The 15,548-nt window shown below is 42.1% G+C and overlaps 1 protein-coding gene across 1 annotated transcript in view; it reads left to right on the top strand.

The window, feature by feature from the left end:
* ROBO1 (roundabout guidance receptor 1) overlaps positions 1-15,548 on the top strand; it is a gene marked incomplete at both ends in the record, with an annotated part of 702,311 nt that overhangs the window by 647,777 nt on the left and 38,986 nt on the right. Inside the window, 4 exons of the mRNA XM_080919233.1 lie at positions 5,762-5,916; positions 8,434-8,769; positions 10,608-10,715; positions 13,232-13,376. Of these exons, the coding sequence (XP_080775359.1) occupies positions 5,762-5,916; positions 8,434-8,769; positions 10,608-10,715; positions 13,232-13,376 (744 nt within the window). The remainder of the gene's footprint in view (positions 1-5,761; positions 5,917-8,433; positions 8,770-10,607; positions 10,716-13,231; positions 13,377-15,548) is intronic.

The following is a 15,548-nucleotide window of genomic DNA, read 5'->3' as shown; positions in this document are numbered from 1 at the left end:
ACTCCCAAAGCTAAGAAGTGTGCATAAGAGAACAAATCCAGTAGATTCACCAATTAAGCCACAGCATGCTAGGGGATTCCGTGTAAGTCACAGCCCCGGCATTTACAAACGAGCCTCCAGCGTAGGTGTATCTAGAATGCTTGATGATTTAACCACCACCTTTGGTGTGAATGCTTAAGCTCTAGATTTAGGTTTTCTTGGGAGTAGCCTCTGTGCGTGACCATGTGTACACAAGCTTACACGCACATGCGTAAGAATAAAACATGAGCCTCATTTCTTTGCTAAAGCTTTGCAACCTATAGAAACAAAATTTCCACATGGGAAACGATGGCAGGAATGCGTAAGAGGCATTAAATAGTTCTCTTGTAAATGAAAAATCGAAACGTTCCCAAACTCTCTACTTGAAAATTACTAGCAATGAAGGCACGGCTGTGTACATTTATTTCCAGTGCTCACTAGAAGTCATCCTTTTCTTCAGAGCAGTGGCAAAAGGTTCGGGAGTGTTGGAGAAGTCACAGTTCAATTAAGGTTCTAGAGTTAACACTCAGGATGACTAATTGTTGCTTTGTCTTGTTTTGTTTTCACACAGTTTTAAACATTGACTCACTAGTTAGAATAAACTTCTACTGTGTAGCAGCCATTACGTAAAACCCCCACCCTGGATCAACAGTGAGAAAGACAAAATGAACAGTACAGACGTGGATGCTTTTAAAACTCTACTGTATTGTAGTGGGTGCTAATCATGTGGGGAGAAGGGACTGTAGACTAAGGAAAATGGTTCCTTGGCAAGAGACGTCATTCCTAGCCCCTGTGTGGCTGTGTGTGTGTGTGTGTGTGTGTGTGTGTGTGTGTGTGTGTGTGTGTCCCTGCCTGTGAATGCACAGGTGTGTGTGCATGTGTGTGTTTGTATATTTTGTGTTGGTGAGGCAGAGAAGATGTCCATCCCTTCAGCTCTGGGTTTATTTATACAGCTCAGATTTTGGCTCCCAATAGACCTGGCACATCACTAGGTACCAAAACCTTCAAGCCAGATTTTTTCCACATCCTGCATCCATAGAGCATCCCTTGACCTTGACCTTTTCTCTCTCACTAGTGCCATTTGTCTACAAATTGTAGGTTTCCCCCGTCTGTTCTTGAAGAAAACATGGGCTGTCTCAACTTAATCTGGTTTCCCTAGAACCACTGTTGCCACTTCTCTGCCAGCTTAGGCAATGATCTTTGGGATGTGTGTTAATCATTCTGTATCAGTAGGCCCCTGGATCCAAGGACAGTATACCAACCCCACAGAATCTTAGATTGCCGTGTTAGCTAGACCACTGTCTGCTCTGCACACTGGATCATGACTTTGTGCAGTGTATATATAACATTAGACTAACGATGGCTCTCTATTTAACCATCCCTTGGCAGTTTATCTGATCTTGCTTTTGATTGCTCCCAATGAAATAAGTGCCATGGAACTGTCTCTCTCTCTCTCTCTCTCTTTTTTTCTTTTTTTTTTTTTTTTTTGGAACTATCTCAGTTAAGCATGACATAAATCTGCTATTTTATTTAAAAAGGAAAAAATAAAAGTCAAGTATCACTAAACTGTAGCTTGAGAGGATCTAAGTTGTGTTCCTAGCATTCCTATGGGTGGTACACAAATAACTGGATGCCTGAAGCTCACCAGTTAAGCTGGACTGACTGGCCAGTGGGGCCCAGGGTCCCACCTTGTCTCCACCTCCCCAGAGCTGGGATAGCAACTGCTCACACTCAGCTTTTTACATGGATTCTGGGCATTAAACTCGGGTCCTCCGGCTCGTGCAACACCTCACTGACTGATTTTTCTTCCCAGCCCAATAAATACATTTTCAAAAAGATTTATTTTTTTTATGTATGAGACCACTGTAGCTGACTTCAGACACCAGACGAGGGCATCAGATCCCATTACAGATGGTTGTGAGCCACCATGTGGTTGCTGGGAATTGAACTCAGGACCTTTGGAAGAGCAGTCGGTGCTCCTAACCGCTGAGCCATCCCTCCAGCCCCCAATAAGCACGTCTTTATTATGTCATCAAGCTGATGTATTGGATGGCATCAGAAAATTCAGTGACTGCACTGGAACAATGTCACTGACAATCTTTGAAAACGGTGAATGACTTCATAGTTAAGGGAGTGCCAGAGACCCCATTCTCTCTTTGGTTGTTTGAAAGGTTTGTTCTTTGGAGGTGGATTTTTGTTTTTTATTTCAAAAAAGAAGAGGCTATGTTTAAAGAGGGGGGGGGGGTTAGGGTTCCTCACATTGTACATTTAGCTGTCCCTTAAAAAAGAATGAGCATTGTGGCGGTACCAAGATGCCTGCTCCCGACATGTAAAGGGCAAAGTGTGTGGTAATCCAGACTGGGCACACTAATATCAAATAGCTCTTCTTTCCCTTTTTGCTTTTCATGCCTCAAACATGCCAGTTGCCTCTTCCAAGAAAACCTACTTAAATCCCAAACCACAACATGGACCAGGAAAAACGAAGGAAACCTAAGGAAGGGTGTGTGGGGGTCAGCTTTGCCTGGTCAGTGTGCCAATACCACATTTCCTGTCAGGAAAAGAGACAGAAGTGGATAAAACCCACATCTTGCTTCTCTTAAAAACCTTGGCAAGTCTTAGACGGGAACCTAGGGCTTTGAAACGCCGCCTCCACCCAGTCCGTGGACAAAGGACACGGCCAATAGGCTGGCAGCCTTTGCTGCTGGGATTCTGCATCATTTTTCCACAGCTCCTAGACACTGCAGTATTTGTGTTGTGGTTCATCCGCTCAAAGAAATGTGCTTGGAGGGAGAGATGGGAATATCTGAAGTAACGGAAAATGCAGAACTGAAGGCAAATTGGCAGATAATCTTTGGAGCACATTTGGGTTCTTTGTTGTTTTGTTGTGACTCAGATGGATCCTCTTAATATAGGCAATCCTGCAATGTTATTTTTCACATGCTTAAGCCAGTAGCCGCTGGATGCTTTGCACAGAGCAGCTAAACTTACACATTAAATCGGCAAATTTAAATGTGTAAACAACAGCCCTCGGAGTTGTTGGTTGCAGAAGACAGCTGACAGCCTTATCAGAGGATCTGCGCCTACCCTTGCCTCCTTACCAAGACCTCTGCTGTATAGACCTGGCACTTCAAGCTTCGCTGTGGGACAAGAGTCATGTTTTACCTTTTCCCCGAGAATGCTTCTCATTCCAAGCTCAAGTCTGAACAGAAGCCGGGGTGTGACTGTCTTCCTTCCTGCTGGGAATCACCTGTGTAGATGAGAAGCTGGTGTTATGGGAGCCCTCACGGTAAACCCGTGCGTGGTGTTGACAGAGGGAGTCCGTGGCATGAAAGCGCCATCTGTTCCTCTTGAAACCTTCAAGCCAGTCCGGGAATTTCCCACTGGACTTCGACTCCATGTGCACCATAATATCTCTTCAACGCCAGATACAGCTTTCTTCTTAGTAACTTCAACGGGGATAAGACTCCAGGTTTACATTCAGGGGAAATAAAATACGTAAGGTAAAGATGAGTCAGTGCATCTTTTCCACCACTAACATCGATTTCAGACCCCAGACGTCCGCGCCATAGCTCATCTTAAAATGTTTAACGTTTTAACAAGGCAGCAACATTGCTCTTCAAAGTCTGCTTTTATCAACGCCTTCAGTGATTAAACAGCCCAGTTTTTACAGCTTTACTGGGACTCTAGGACATCTTCTTCTTTGTTCCTGTTACGGAGTATATGGGAGCATTAAGGAGTCCGCACAGGTTTCTGTGTGCGTTTATAACACGCCACATCAGAGTATGCACTCACCGTCCACACAAGTGCCCTAACCTCCTCCCATGTCCCAGTTTTTTGTCTCCTGTAAAATGTGGGTGATAGCAGTCCAGGCCTGTACAGCTGTGATGATTAAATTGCATGCCTACCTCTAAAGAACTCAGAACAGCGCCCCACACATCCTAAGTAAATACTCGGTTGAACTGAGTAAATACATACTCCCGTATGGACACAGCTTTAAGAACTATCAGCTCATACACTCCATCTGAAGTGAACTGACCCTCAAATGACCGCCATTTAACCATAACAAGTTACATCCCTTCAACAACATATGCGAGCAAATAAAGGCAAGACATGCAGAGGGAACTCTGGGGTTCCTGCTTCCCCGCTAAGTCAGAAGCATCTTTGCTGTGCTTTGGTGACGAAAACTGAGTGACGGGATAGCCTGCGGCGCCAGTCTGTCGTACTGTGGGTTGCAGGGTACATCTCACGCCCTTCCTCTCTGTGCCGAGCTACCATGCCGACCGCAGTTCGAATCCCCGGCTCCTGCTCTAGGGCACCATTCATTACTTCCACAAAGACAAAGTGCATTAGCATTGACTGTGGAGGGGGAAGCACTAATATTTTTTTGGTTTTTAGTCAACTTATAAAGATTATCAATTAATTCCGGGGCACATGGCTTTACTACCTGCCCCAAAGCTTTAGGTTCCCGAATGAAAGACACAACCATTATATCTTGATATGCTTTAATCAATGCAATAGCTGAGCCACTTCCTAACCTCTACCTGGTTAATCCTGTACTGATAAATCAGTTATTACTTACTAAATTCTATATTATACCTCGGCTGCCCTAGACACAGAGGGTTGCCCAACTGGGCCACACCCTCCCAGCTCCTAGATGGCGGCCGTGCCTCCCTGTCCTGTGTTAGGCATGGGGGCTCTCCTCTCCTCTTCTGACATGGCGGATCTCCTTTCTTTTTCCTCTCTGCCCCAAGCCCGGAAATCCTAAAAAGCCCCCGCCTCTGTCTACCCTGCTCAGCCATTGGCTGCCGGCATCTTAATTAACCAATCAGAACCAAGTGGAGGCAGGATCTCAGTGCCTTATGTGCAGACACTTGTGTAAGCAGTTTTGGGGACCAGAATTAACATTATAATACAAGAAGCATTAGGCCAAAACCACTACATTTCCCCCTTTTGGTCCAATTAAGAGGCACTTTTCTCTTGGATATAAATTGAGCACAATTATAACAATTATGCAAATTATAAGGTATGATATACATTTATAACGTCCAGTCTATCAATTTTGTCAATTTAGATAAATTACTCTATCATCTATCCTTACCTAAACACTTTAGTATTCTATACCTCAAATGCATTAGGCCAAACCCACTACACTCAACATCTTTGTTTCGTCAAATTTTATTCATTAGCTTTCCAGTATGTAGGACTCGAACGTTTTTCCATTATCCCCGTGAGCTGACAAGCTTAGAGAACAGCATACTAATACACTGATGTACTGGTGTACAAGATGCTATAGAGCCCCACCCTCTTCCTGAAAGCAATATGGCTTTGAAGAAAAATATGCAAGTAAGCATTTTGAGAAGGACCTATTTACGTAGTAAATACACACATCCTGTTTTATAATGAAACAATTCTAATGGATGAGAAATGAAGTCAGGCAGGTAGGTCCTACCTTACAAGACTCAAAATTATGCTCTGATAATTTCAGATTCTGCGTTCGTTTTCTAATCCCCGTGACAAAACGTGCAGTCAGTAAAGACTCTGAAACAGCTCTACAGATTAATGGATCTGTCCAAGAAATACTTCCTAGACCATTAGATTACGGTTGTCTGTCTGTAAAGTAAAATATACCAGAGTATCATTCGGCATAGCTCACCAAATTATGGTGAAATTCATCAAATGAATCGTCTGCTGGGATTCTGAATAAGAACTGTTGTCCATTCTTTTTCTGTTTGTTTTCCTTCAGGCCGGGACTCCTCAACATTAGTGAACCTGCCACACAGCCATGGCTGGCAGACACATGGCCCAACACAGGCAACAATCACAATGACTGCTCCATCAACTGCTGCACAGCCAGCAATGGTAACAGCGACAGCAACCTGACAACCTACAGTCGCCCAGGTTAGGGACATGGCTAGAGCGGAAAATACACCAGCCTTCCCAGGAGTGAGCCAGAAAAAGTCATGTGTGCCCTTTCTGAATGAGGAGGAAACTGGTCAAAAGTCTTAGGAAACTGTGAATATGTAACTAACTGGCCTGCTCAGATATCCTCTCCATCCCTGAACAGAATATACAAATTCTAGAATAAGGGGGGAAAAAGGAATTACAAAGAAAGTCAGAGTATGTATAATTCTAATTTTTATTATGAATATTTGAGGCCCAAAGAATCGATTAAAAACGGAGTTTTCAGTAGCAAAAAACGGTGAATATCACCTACAGTAAAATCAAAACGTTTTGGTGAGCCTGAACTAAACTCTTAGATCAGAATTCACAATATAAAAGCTAACCAACCCTAAGGCTACAGAGGTCCTCATCTCATGGTGTGCATACCCCTAAGCATACAGCTGAAGTATCTGCATACATTTGTTACTTACTGTATATACTTCACCTAAGGGCAGGAGAGACGGCCTAACAAGTGCTGGCTGCTATTCCACAAATTCTGAGTTCAATTTCCAGCAACCACGTGGCGGTTCATGACCATCTAATTAAGGGGTCTGATTCCTCTTCTGGCATGCAGTTGTCTGTGCACCAGGCCACTCATAGATAGATAAATTAAAATCAACAATAGTGACCGTCACCTAAAACATCAGAGTAGGAATTTGCAAGATTAAGAAGGAAAGTTAGAAAATCTTGCCAGAAAACAAAACAAGAAAGTCCTAATATTCACAAGTTTTGAAACTAAAGTCATAGTTTTAAAAAACAAAACAAAACAAAACATGACTGAGGATGGAGGTAGAAAATGTCATGGGCTTCAGCAAGGGGGACAGAGTAGGTGGGCTGCAGACGAATATATAATAATGTAGGAAGGAATCAAAAAGAGATCTCTCCGTCTACCCTTAAAAATAATCCTAGGTTTCATTCACTGATGTAAATAGTACTTGTCCATGGGACAAGTCTTGTCGTGTGAGCTCCATGCTCGGTCTACACAGAGAGCCCCACATCCCCAAATAAAAGGCAGTGTTGACACCAACAGGAAGCATAAATGCGGACAGCCCTGTAAAGCTACACTGTCCAATAGGAGAGCCACGGGTGGCTTTTAAGATTCACGTTGATTGAATATTTTCTCCTGCCTATTAACCACATCTGAAGTTCTTTATAGTCACAGATGACCAGTAATTGCTATATTGTCAATGGAGGCTTAAAGGGAGCCAAGATTAGAAACAACCTATTTCATCAAACTCATATAGAAATATTGCTAAAGCAAGATAAAGTTTCCAAAACTACATTGCTTTTAGTATGTTTTGTTTTGTTTTTTTAATTCACTATTGAAGAGAACCTAATGCCTAGAAAGTAAAAATGGAGTTCCTATTGGCCAGATGAACTGAATGTTCATGGCCCATGGTATATAACAGAAGGGCAAAGTGGTTGAATTCGCTAGGATAGGGGAATTGCAAGTTCTTAAGATTATTTTCCTGGTGGCCTCCCTTGTAAGTAGCAAGCATGCTTTTAAAGATGTCTCTTTGAAAGCTAATTCTAAAGAAACCCGTTAATGTCATTGCCACTTTTGAGCAACATGAATAAAATACTGTTATTCCTCTAGTGACTTTTCAATTTAAAATCTTTTACCTTAAAATATAATTTTAGTTCTTCCTGCTGTTTCGATATTTAGAACTGTGGGCTTTAAATACATCTATGGTATGTTATTTGGTCCCTAATTATTTCAATGAATGGAGAATTAGAGTGGGAATGAGATATTAGAATTATCAGATATTATTTCTGTCCTTATTTGATTAAGTGGCCCTGGTCACCATGATTCATTTTGTCACCGTCATTATCATTTTAGACTCCACGGGGTGTCATTATGAAACCATGAACAGCTGCTATATAGCATCCTCTGATAATGGTTATCCTCTAGGACCAAGTAATGAACCAATAAAATCCTCCTGAGCAGTACCTGCTATTACTTTTCCCTATTCTCCTAGCTCTGACTAGGAGCATTTTGTAAAACATTGAAATTTCAGGTCATTGATACTTGGTTCGAAGCTGTATTCACCCCTGGTCCGATTCAGGTCTAACCAGCAGCTTCAATTAGGGTCGTAACCTGAGACCAGGAAATGTGAAGGTCTCACATTGGTATGAAATATGCATATGAAATATAACTACAGATCCGAATGTATATTGTTGTACTGGAATTCCTTTTGATGGAGTTAAGAAAGGCTATTTTAAAGGGGATCGTAAATAACACTGACAGAGGTTGGAAATTATTTGGTTCCTACATAAAAAGTTATGAATATTTTTTACCTCCTTAAATTTTGGTTTCCTTTGAAAGCCTGTGTGAATAGTTCACCCCTTCTGTAGATCTTAGGCACACTTGTCCTTTATAGACCAATTTCATTATAACTCAGAAAGCTTAGAAAACAATTGCAGACGAATAACCATGCAGAATGACTTTTTCCTTTTCCTCTTCATTGCACATAGCTGATTGTATAGCAAATTATAACAACCAACTGGATAACAAACAAACAAATCTGATGCTCCCTGAGTCAACTGTTTATGGTGATGTGGACCTTAGTAACAAAATCAATGAGATGAAAACCTTCAATAGCCCAAATCTGAAGGACGGGCGTTTTGTCAATCCATCAGGGCAGCCCACTCCCTACGCTACCACGCAGCTCATCCAGGCAAACCTCAGCAACAATATGAATAATGGTGGCGGGGACTCGAGCGAGAAGCACTGGAAACCTCCGGGGCAGCAGAAACAGGAAGTGGCACCAATTCAGTATAACATCATGGAGCAAAACAAGCTGAACAAAGGTAAAGGGGTTTGCATTTGTTCCCGCCCCTTCCTGTAAGCAAACCCCTGAAAACTGGTCTGTGACTACCAAGTCAAATCCTCCTTTTGATTACTGAAATTATTCTTGTTTCTTTGGCTTCAAAATTTTCAGCTTCAAAAAAAAAAAAAAAAGAGTTAATTAGCACAACAATGACCAAAGAAAATTGATTTTATAATAATATATAAGTATTTTCAAATGGTTTTGAGATTAATTTAAATTTAATAGTAGGTGAAGGATTGCCTAGGACATGCAATCTTTTATTCATAAGGCAGATGTACAGCTATCACAATACCTCCCATTCTCCAAAAATAGACTATTCCATCCTTTCCACTTGAGGATGGAAGATAATTGCTTCTACGTGGCCATATAAACGAATGGCATTTTTATATCAAACTGAAGAAAAATAATTAAATTAAGCTTGAACTGGAGAAGAGGTTCAATTTCTTGTATCAGCGCGTGTGGTTCCTATGACTGCTCTAATGTATAATTCTGGGACCTAAATTTCTATGGCTGACATGACAGAAGTCTGTCAGTATAGAACCTAAAATAAATTGAGTTTAATATTAACTTGAAGCGGCAGAATGGTATTGTATGGCCCGAGGGGAATGTCTCTGTATTGTAATGTGTGGGTCGAAAGAGATAGGTATTTGATTTCTTTGCAGCTCTCCGGACAACCACCGCAATAACATGATATGCAAAGTTATACCTCTAGGAAAAGCAAGATTGCTCTAATTTAAATAGATCAGGCAATGCTGTGCAAGTACACAGGTAAAAGACACATTTTACTGTAAGTAATTAGAGACAGGATTTATTTCCTTGAGACGTCCAACTCGAGATTACCAAAGGGTAATTTAAACATTTTATTTGATTGAATCCATGCTATATGTTTTAATTTCATAATAAAGTCATCTAACTTTTTCCCACGTTTAAGGCAGCAATTGATTGATATACTAACCCAGTTTAATGAAATTCATTAAGATTCCTGCATACGTTCATGACAAGGACTGACAGGAAAGCAGCTTCCGTAATCATGGCTTCACTGTGGCAGGTCAAACTCTTGTTACATTATTCAGCCACTTTGCCTGCTTTCACTCTGAGCTGTGGAAAGGTCTGGAAGCCCAGTGTACAAAGCGTTGAGGACCTCTGCTCATTTTTACTGCTTGGAAGCACACTGAGTATGTGAAGATATAAATAAAAAAGAGCCTGGAATGCAAATCAACTGACAGAGGAGGGCTGCCCGTGTGCTTTTGAGAGGCCTACCTTTTACATTTTCCCCTCTGCCCAAGTCAGCAAAAGCATCTCTGAGACAGGTCAAGATACTGTGTTTTCTTATGGGGGACATATTTTTAATAGATACAACGTTGTTGACAAGGTTCAGTTCTTTTAGTATATAGGTAGAGCTACATAGGTAGCAAATGTACTAAGTATGTTACCATTTGAATCTAGGCCTTAAAGCACAGAGCCAATGAATGGTTAAGCAAAGAGACATCTGAAGAGAGGATAAACTGAGAGCTAGGGCTATGTAGAGAGAACTGTGCTAGACATGCAATTGAAGCTAAGTCCTAAGTGCCTGTGAAGCTGTGCCCACAGTCCCTGTTATTATATGTAACATAAAAATACATACATGTGTCTATGTATGTGTGCACTTCAACTAGAAGCATTGTTCTATCATGTTAATCTGAAGAGGAAAAACAAGAGGAAACCAGGCGAGTAGGTAATCAGAGTGCTTTCTTCAGTTGCTCAGAAACAAAACCTAAACAAACGTGAAATAAATAAGGGAAAGTAAACATCTTATTTTTCCCTTTCTGGAATATCTAGATTACCGGGCAAATGACACAATCCCTCCAACCATCCCGTATAACCAGTCCTATGACCAGAATACAGGAGGATCTTACAACAGCTCAGACCGGGGCAGTAGTACGTCTGGTAAGTAAGAAACACACGAGACGGTGCCGGCCTTTCTTCAGAGGGGGATGCTGAGCAGTGGGCCCATGAGCTGTGTGCTGAGATGATGTGAGTCATCACGTTGGACCCTAGGCGTCCCAGACACAGGTCTCACCTTCAGTCCAAAGCAGCATCCACCCAGTAAACTACCTGGCATCCAATATCAAGTGTTCTCTTTCCTTCTTCGAAGACTTTAGCAAAGTCAGCAGCACAAAACAATTTCTCAAGGCAGTTAAACTTCTTTTCCTTCCCTTAGTCAAAACACAGCCCCAAACAGCACATATGTGGTAAGTTTGCTGTCGTCACTTGGCTCTGTCAAGGAAAAGAAAGCCTGAGAAACGGTAATCTGGGGTTGAGGGATGGCAGAAACCTACCCTAGTTCACATTCTCTCGGAGGCCTCCCAGTTCTTGCTGGAAAGCTCATAGCGTTCCTCCCAGTATCGTCCTGTCCCGTCTCTTGGAGGCCACAGTGAGGCTTCCCTGTGGGTCGGTGTGAGGCTGCAGCTGTCTGCCAGCTGTGTTCAGGGCAGTCACTGCAGAAGGGAGTTTACTAGTAGTTAACTCCTGTTCTTGTAATTAAAGGCGGTTCATTATTAGAAGTAACATGTGGCCAGTCACACCACAATGAGAACAGAGCGATTGATCTTAAGTGGAGCACGTTTCTCCAGGACAAGGAAGAACGGAGCCTTCTGGCAACTGCAGGAGTTGTTGCTAGGGTCTTTGTGCTGAATCCACTCTGCCCTCTTCTCTAAGGATGCTTCACATGTGCAGTTTCCTATCTGCCCTTAACAGAGGCCTGATGGTGTGGCATCCCATAGCCTGGGATTCCAAGGTTCTTACGTGAATTACAGGGACTTAGAGATGATTCTTTACCATTTTTTTTTTCAGATTGTACTAAATACTCTCTTTTCAAAGTCTTAAATGATTTTTCCCTTTTCTTCTCCAAAGTAACTAAACTCCATGTTTCGAACCAGGTTTCCTGCGTGTATTTTTTGGGAAAAATCATCAACAGTGTTTAAGCATTTGGCTGCAATGTGCCATTTTGTCTTTGAACTTTAAGCTACATGTAGAGAAGAGAGCTAGGTGATTGGTTTTCGGTTGGCATCTGCATCCCTCACCCTAGATGCCTGATCTTGATACTTCTGTTATCACTGGTTATGCCACGCATGGTACTAGGATGCTAAAGATGTGACATCTGATGGCCGATGACGGAAACAAAGCTCATGAATGAAATTCAGGAGAGGGCTGCATTATTCAGCATCTCCAGGCAGCTTGAGGAAGATGTATATGAGGAAACAAAGAGGAAGGCACGGGTCACTGTTACCTTCCTGACACGTGCCCCATAGTCCTCCTAGTACAAGTAACTGAGGATGTGAGGGAGCGTGGAGGTGTCCAGGGACTGACAGCGTTCCTTGTTAACAGTCGGCTTACCCTTCAGCCCAAGTTTGGATGCATTGGCAGACCAGCCCAAGAACAACTGGCGTGACAAACAGTTCCTGTGACGGAAAAGTCCCGAGTGACCTAAAAACATTTTAAAGGCTCATTGAATAGGCTCAAGCCTGCTTCATCTCCCATGGGACTTGTTTCAGAGTCATAAGGAAACATTAAGGCAATTCTGGGATATTGGGGGCTCATATGAGAAAAAACAATTACAGACTGTGTTCCTAATATTCATCTGGACCTAAAACATGTTAAGTGGGAGTGTTTACTTACACAATATCTTTTGACTTAAAACTCTCCAGAAATTAGTGTGAATACAGCTATCAATGTTTAAAGGACAAGTCAGTTCTAAAAATCAAAAATACCAGAGTAATTGAATGATCGGGCTACTTCATAGCACTGAAAATGTTCAGGGACATCATCTCTTTTTATTATTATAAGCCATAACTTTATGCAAACTGGTTAGAATATTTCTGTCCATTATTTTTAATGCACTTTTCTCCTTCCTTTGTCATTAAATATATTAGTTCTTCTGGCAATTTCCTTACCCCTACTTCTCTCCCCCAAGAAGATGAGAGATCTCATTGTGCCTGAAACATTCCAGTGGACAAGTACAAATTATATATATTCAGTGATTTAATGCAACAGTAGAACACTAATAGATCGTATCTGTATTGCATTGTATTGTAGGATTCCGCAATTAAATAATAGAAAGGCACTCAGAAAATATGGCCACAGCTCATTTGTCTGAGATGATAATCCATAATGCAATTAATTGCTGTAGGAAGATCACTATTAATGATTTGACTTGTAAAATTCATTTAAGCTCATGTTTCACCGTGGGCCGTTCACTTGGCATTGAACTTGATAGGATTTGCCCTTTTCTCTTGCATCAAGTCCTGCCTAATGAAGAAAAGTACACACACACACACACACACATACACACACACACACATATGAATTGCCGGGTAGTAACAGAATATATTAAACTCTTTAATAATGGAAAATCAAATGTAAAGGTCAGAAACAAAAGACATTGTATTTTATTTCTTTCCTAGGGAGCCAAGGCCACAAGAAAGGGGCACGGACACCAAAGGCACCCAAGCAGGGCGGCATGAACTGGGCGGACTTGCTGCCCCCACCCCCGGCGCATCCTCCCCCACACAGCAACAGCGAAGAGTACAGCATGTCTGTAGATGAAAGGTAAGAGCATGGCCACAGTAAGAGCAGCAGTATGCGAGCCTCAGGGAGGACAAGGGTTCATCCTAGCTGCCCAAACACCAGTCCCTAATTCACACAGCAGGACTTAGCAGCCCTCCTTAGGAAAATCTGAAATATGAATTAAGGTTAAGGACACTTCCTTAGAACCTGGAAATTATGTACTTATAATACACACACACACACACACACACACACACACACACACACACACACACACAAATACACACACATATATACTCTCCCTAGGGCTGTCCCAAATATGAATTAAGTCTTAGAAAGCTTCTTTAATGCACACAATATATGTGCACAGGTGCACGAACGAACCATTCATGTATGTGTACGCATATACACACATTTTAAAATAGTGTGAATAATAGCTGGGTGGTGGTGGTGCATGTCTTTGCCTAAAGCAATTGCCTTGATCTACACAACTCATGGTATGCTGGAAAGCACTCTGCCTTAGATATCATTGCATTGTGCTAAGAAACTGTTTAGAAATCTAAACTGTGTGTGGGGCTGAGTCCCAAAGCATTTGGTGAGTAGGGGTAATCCACACGGTAACATTTAGGACATGTGTGTCCCAATGTCTGTCACTGGACATGGTACACCAGATGAAATAAAAAAGCTGCCTCCCTGGTACCATCAAAGGAGCTCTCCGCTAACAGAGAATACCCAGCCAGTAAGGGTATCTACCTGAAAAGAGCCTTTCAGTAACTAGAAAATAAAGTCTGATTATTTATTATCCACCGACATCTTAACAGTTTTCAACAGCTTTAATTCTGCCCATAAATAAGTGCATCTCTGCATTTTCTAGCAAGATTCAAAATGTGTTTTATGGAAAGTTCTTAGACAGAAAATGTAGCTGCTACGCTGATGCTACTCAGTCACCAAGCGTGCGTGCCTAAGGTGAAGTCGGAAGGAGTGTCTAAGAACCTCCACCTCGGCGAGGTCTGTCAGTGTGTGCTCTGACTCAATGGGTGTCTGTTCAGAACACCTCAGTTAACATCTGTTCTTCTTCCCTAATTCTCACAGCCAACAGCACTAGATCATGTCTGAGCACATTCAGGCACAGCCAGCCATTGCTGCCTTCCTTAGTTTAGTGAGTGTCACAATAAACAGGAAAGTCTCCAAAACTATGGAAAAACCAAAAGAAAGGAAAAGAACGAAGAAGCCTAGCACTAAGAACGCTGATAGGAAGGTAATTGCTGAGGTCATAAACGGAAACTCCAAAAGGAGTTCCTTTTAATTTTAATTTTTTAAATGTATTTTTAACCTCAGCTGGCAACATATATGGCAGGTGGCTAGATTTTGGCCCTTGCAGATGTGGGAATGACCATGAAAATGTCACCAAGACCAATTTTTGTGGTTGCGTATAAATTTTACTGAGTCAGTAAATTTACGGGCACAGAATGTGCAAGAAACAAAGCTCTGTACAGCTGTTGTTTTTAGGAGTTTGTTGTCCCAGCTATTTTGATACAGTAGTTACTGCTTGGTACACACACATACATACACACACACACACACACACACACACACACAATGAAGTTAATATGAACAAAGGAAAAACAAAGCAAAGCCTTGAGGCACTACAGAGGCAAAAGACTACATCCCAAAGAGGATAGTTTTGAGTGGGGCAAACGAGGGCTTCCTGATCAAGTGGCAGCCATTCTTAACTTTGACACATGAGAAGGTTCTGAATAGAGAACGGGTTTATGGAGGACACTGGGACCACACAAAGATCCGGACTCCTGGAGAGCTTAACAGGAAACACATGGAAGAGGCTGAGAGGAAGCTGGGGAGGCAGATGCAAACCAGATCGGGCAGATACACCAGCAACATGCCTTGGCATTTTTATTTTTTATTGTTTAAGCAATCAAAGGATCATTTGTTGCTTTGGAGTAATGAGCGATCTGTGAGTGGTGTGCGATTAGTTTTGCAAATTTGGAGCAACTTAAAGACACTGGGGAAGAAAACGGAGCTGTCAGAAGCAGAGAGGTGAATTGAAAGGCTCAGGCACTGCGACTAAACTGGGACATACAGGAGACTTGAGTCCGGGACTAGACTGGAGAGGCTTCACACGGAGGACAGAGATGAGCTGGGGCGTGGTCTGGTGCTGAAGAAGGAGATACTAAGAATACTCTCTGAAGTTCCTAG

Source organism: Micromys minutus (genome assembly GCF_963924665.1).
Source record: "Micromys minutus genome assembly, chromosome: 7".
In the NCBI taxonomy this organism is placed as follows: domain Eukaryota; kingdom Metazoa; phylum Chordata; class Mammalia; order Rodentia; family Muridae; genus Micromys; species Micromys minutus.
The sequence above is the reverse complement of the archived record's forward strand: the minus strand, read 5'-3'. Positions and strand labels throughout refer to the sequence as shown.